The 2,919-nt window shown below is 48.7% G+C and overlaps 1 protein-coding gene across 1 annotated transcript in view; it reads right to left on the bottom strand.

Moving 5' to 3' along the window:
- The window catches only part of LOC108800971 (voltage-dependent calcium channel gamma-5 subunit), a 23,242-nt gene extending 20,554 nt beyond the window's left edge, over nt 1–2,688 (bottom strand). Inside the window, exon 1 of the mRNA XM_018572950.1 lies at nt 2,456–2,688. Within this exon, the coding sequence (XP_018428452.1) occupies nt 2,456–2,651 (196 nt within the window). The 5' untranslated portion in view covers nt 2,652–2,688. The remainder of the gene's footprint in view (nt 1–2,455) is intronic.
- Nucleotides 2,689–2,919: the final 231 nt, after the last annotated feature.

Below are 2,919 nucleotides of genomic sequence, written 5' to 3'. Positions count from 1 at the left end.
TTTTATGGAGATAAACCTCGATAGGTCAAGCCAAGGCTACACACAGCTGAAAGTGCTGTACAAGATTGTACATGTCGGGCTGGTCATAAATACACAGGAGCAACATTTTACTATAGGCTTTCCACGATTGTAATGAATTGTTATTCCTTAGATGGTGTATCCACAAAAGAATAAAAAACAGGTAACTAGGATGTTTACATTTGTATTCCTGAAATGTTGTCTTGCCCCCCCCCCCCCCCCCCCCCCGGCGCGGGGTGGGCCCGGCCATCGTTTTCCTATAGGATAATGTGTGACAGAAAGGTTAACATTGGAAGGTGATGAACTGAGCTATATTGCAGGGACAATGCTGGACCACCTAAAGAGGAAGTGGTACAGACGTGGATACAAATATTCATTAAAGCCGGACTCCAGCCAACATGTTTTAGTTTTGTACAGAGCTGGAAAGGGTTAAAGCTTTTGGTGTATTTTTTATGGCTGTCGGTGTCCCTGTTGGGCATATTTACCATCACTTCCTGTCCTGATGACCGGATGCTAGAAGGGCAGGAAGTGGTGGGATAGCCCTCTGATGGGGACACCAACCAAAGCTCATTTATTTAGTGGGCTATGGAAGAATAAGAACAGTTCTTTGTTGCTTCCTGTTGTTTTGCTGTGCTGGTGACACCACCATCCTCTTATTTCTTGTCCTGGTGACACCATCATTCTCTTACTTCTGGTCCTGGTGACACCATCATTCTCTTCTGGTCCTGGTGACACCACCATGCTCTTATTTCTTGTGCTAGTGACACCACCATGCTCTTATTTCTTGTGTTAGTGACACCACCATCCTATTATTTCTTATGCCGGTGACACCATCGTTCTCTTATTTCTTGTGCTGGTGACACCACCATTCTCTTATTTCTTGTCCTGGTGACACCACAATCCTCTTATTTCTTGCCCTGGTGACACCACCATCCTCTTATTTCTTGCCCTGGTGACACCACCATCCTCTTAGTTCTTGCCCTGGTGACACCATCATTCTCTTATTTCTTGTGCTGGTGACACCACCATCCTCTTATTTCTTGCCCTGGTGACACCATCATTCTCTTATTTCTTGTGCCGTGACACCACCATCCTCTTATTTCTTGCCCTGGTGACACCATCATTCTCTTATTTCTTGTGCCGTGACACCACCATCATCTTATTTCTTGCCCTGGTGACAACACCATCCTCTTATTTTTTATGCCGGTGACACCATCATTCTCTTATTTCTTGTCCTGGTGACACCATCATTCTCTTACTTCTAGTCCTGGTGACACCACCATGCTCTTATTTCTTGTGCTGGTGACACCACCATTCTCTTATTTCTTGTGCTGGTGACACCACCATCCTCCCATTTCTTGTCCTGGTGACACCACCATCCTCTTATTTCTTGTCCTGGTGACACCACCATCCTTCTATTTCTTTTCCTGGTGACACCACCATCCTCGTATTTCTTGTCCCGGTGACACCACCATCCTCGTATTTCTTGTCCCGGTGACACCACCATCCTCGTATTTCTTGTCCCGGTGACACCACCATCCTCGTATTTCTTGTCCCGGTGACACCAACATCCTCTTATTTCTTGTGGTGGTGTCACTGCAGGAGGAAATAAAGGTCCACAGAAAGCAATAGAAATGTGACAGAGGTTCTGTCTTACCAGTGAAAACTAGACATAAAGTTTTGGCTGGAGTTGGACTTGGAAATGACGGCACATATCACTGGAGTCACACTTTAAATTTCTGAGGTTCCATGATGGTGAAACAAAGCTGATGTTCCAGCATTTGCCTTAAAGTGAACCTGTCATGGCTGCCCCCATTGCTTGGTCGATTTTAGAAGCTGCTGGTTCCCGGCCTATCATCGCCTTCCCTGCTCAGTGAGTCTGTGGCCTGCAACAAGCTGATGGCCGGTGAAGTCGCCTTAGGCAGTGTTTACCGGATCAGAGACTCCCTGAAAGATGTCAGTTCTGACGTGACAGGTCCACTTGAAAGGTTTGGATCATTTTACTGAGTGAAAGGAGAAAGTGGCGGATGTGGAATCCAGATCTCTGGCTGTGTACACGACAATGGAGACGGGAGCTATAAATACCCCAGTCATAGGGTCATTTGTAGAGGAGGTCTGGCCAGTCCCTGCAGCGCTGGGAGCTCCTTATGGATCCTACAGTATGGAGGACACCACCGAGGGCCTGGAAGATACTACGTCCTCCACGGCGCTGGAGCAAGGGGACCCCTTTAAGGATTTCAATCCTCTCTTTTCATGCCATTACTTTATTATTGGAGTGTAAAAGTAAAAGATGATGCGACTGCTATGGGGCCCCCCCCCCCCCCCCCCCCCCCCATGTGACTTATCTATAATTATCTACCATTATTCAGGTATATGTGATTTATATCGCTCATCCCTGTATGCATACGGACTGGTGTGTAGGTGAACGTCCACATACCCGCCAGGAAGCAGACCCTCCACAGGCCGGAATGAAGCGACATTTTGATCTCCGTGCTCTGGTTTAGAGGCAGAATGATTCCCTCTTCCAGGTAGAGCCAGTAATCGGTGCTGACGGCGATTCCCAGAAGCCCCAGGCCGCAGACGGCGAATACGCTGCTGAGAAGCGTCAGGGCCTTCCTGCTGCAGGCGCCCATCCCGCAGAGGAGCAGGTCCGACGGGCTGCAAATTGGGACCTGCAAGAGACCAACGAGAGATCAGTAGAATCGGGGTGGGAACACCCTGAATTCCCATCATTAGAGGAGGGGGGGACCCTGAATTCCCATCATTAGAGGAGGGGGGGGCCCTGAATTCCCATCATTAGAGGAGGGGGGGGCCCTGAATTCCCATCATTAGAGGAGGGGGGGGCCCTGAATTCCCATCATTAGAGGAGGGGGGGGCCCTGAATTCCCATCATTAGAGGAG

The sequence above is a fragment of the Nanorana parkeri genome, unplaced genomic scaffold (genome assembly GCF_000935625.1).
Source record: "Nanorana parkeri isolate BGI_ZX_2015 unplaced genomic scaffold, ASM93562v1 scaffold2184, whole genome shotgun sequence".
In the NCBI taxonomy this organism is placed as follows: domain Eukaryota; kingdom Metazoa; phylum Chordata; class Amphibia; order Anura; family Dicroglossidae; genus Nanorana; species Nanorana parkeri.
Note: the sequence above shows the minus strand (reverse complement) of the source record. Positions and strands in the feature narration are given on the sequence as shown.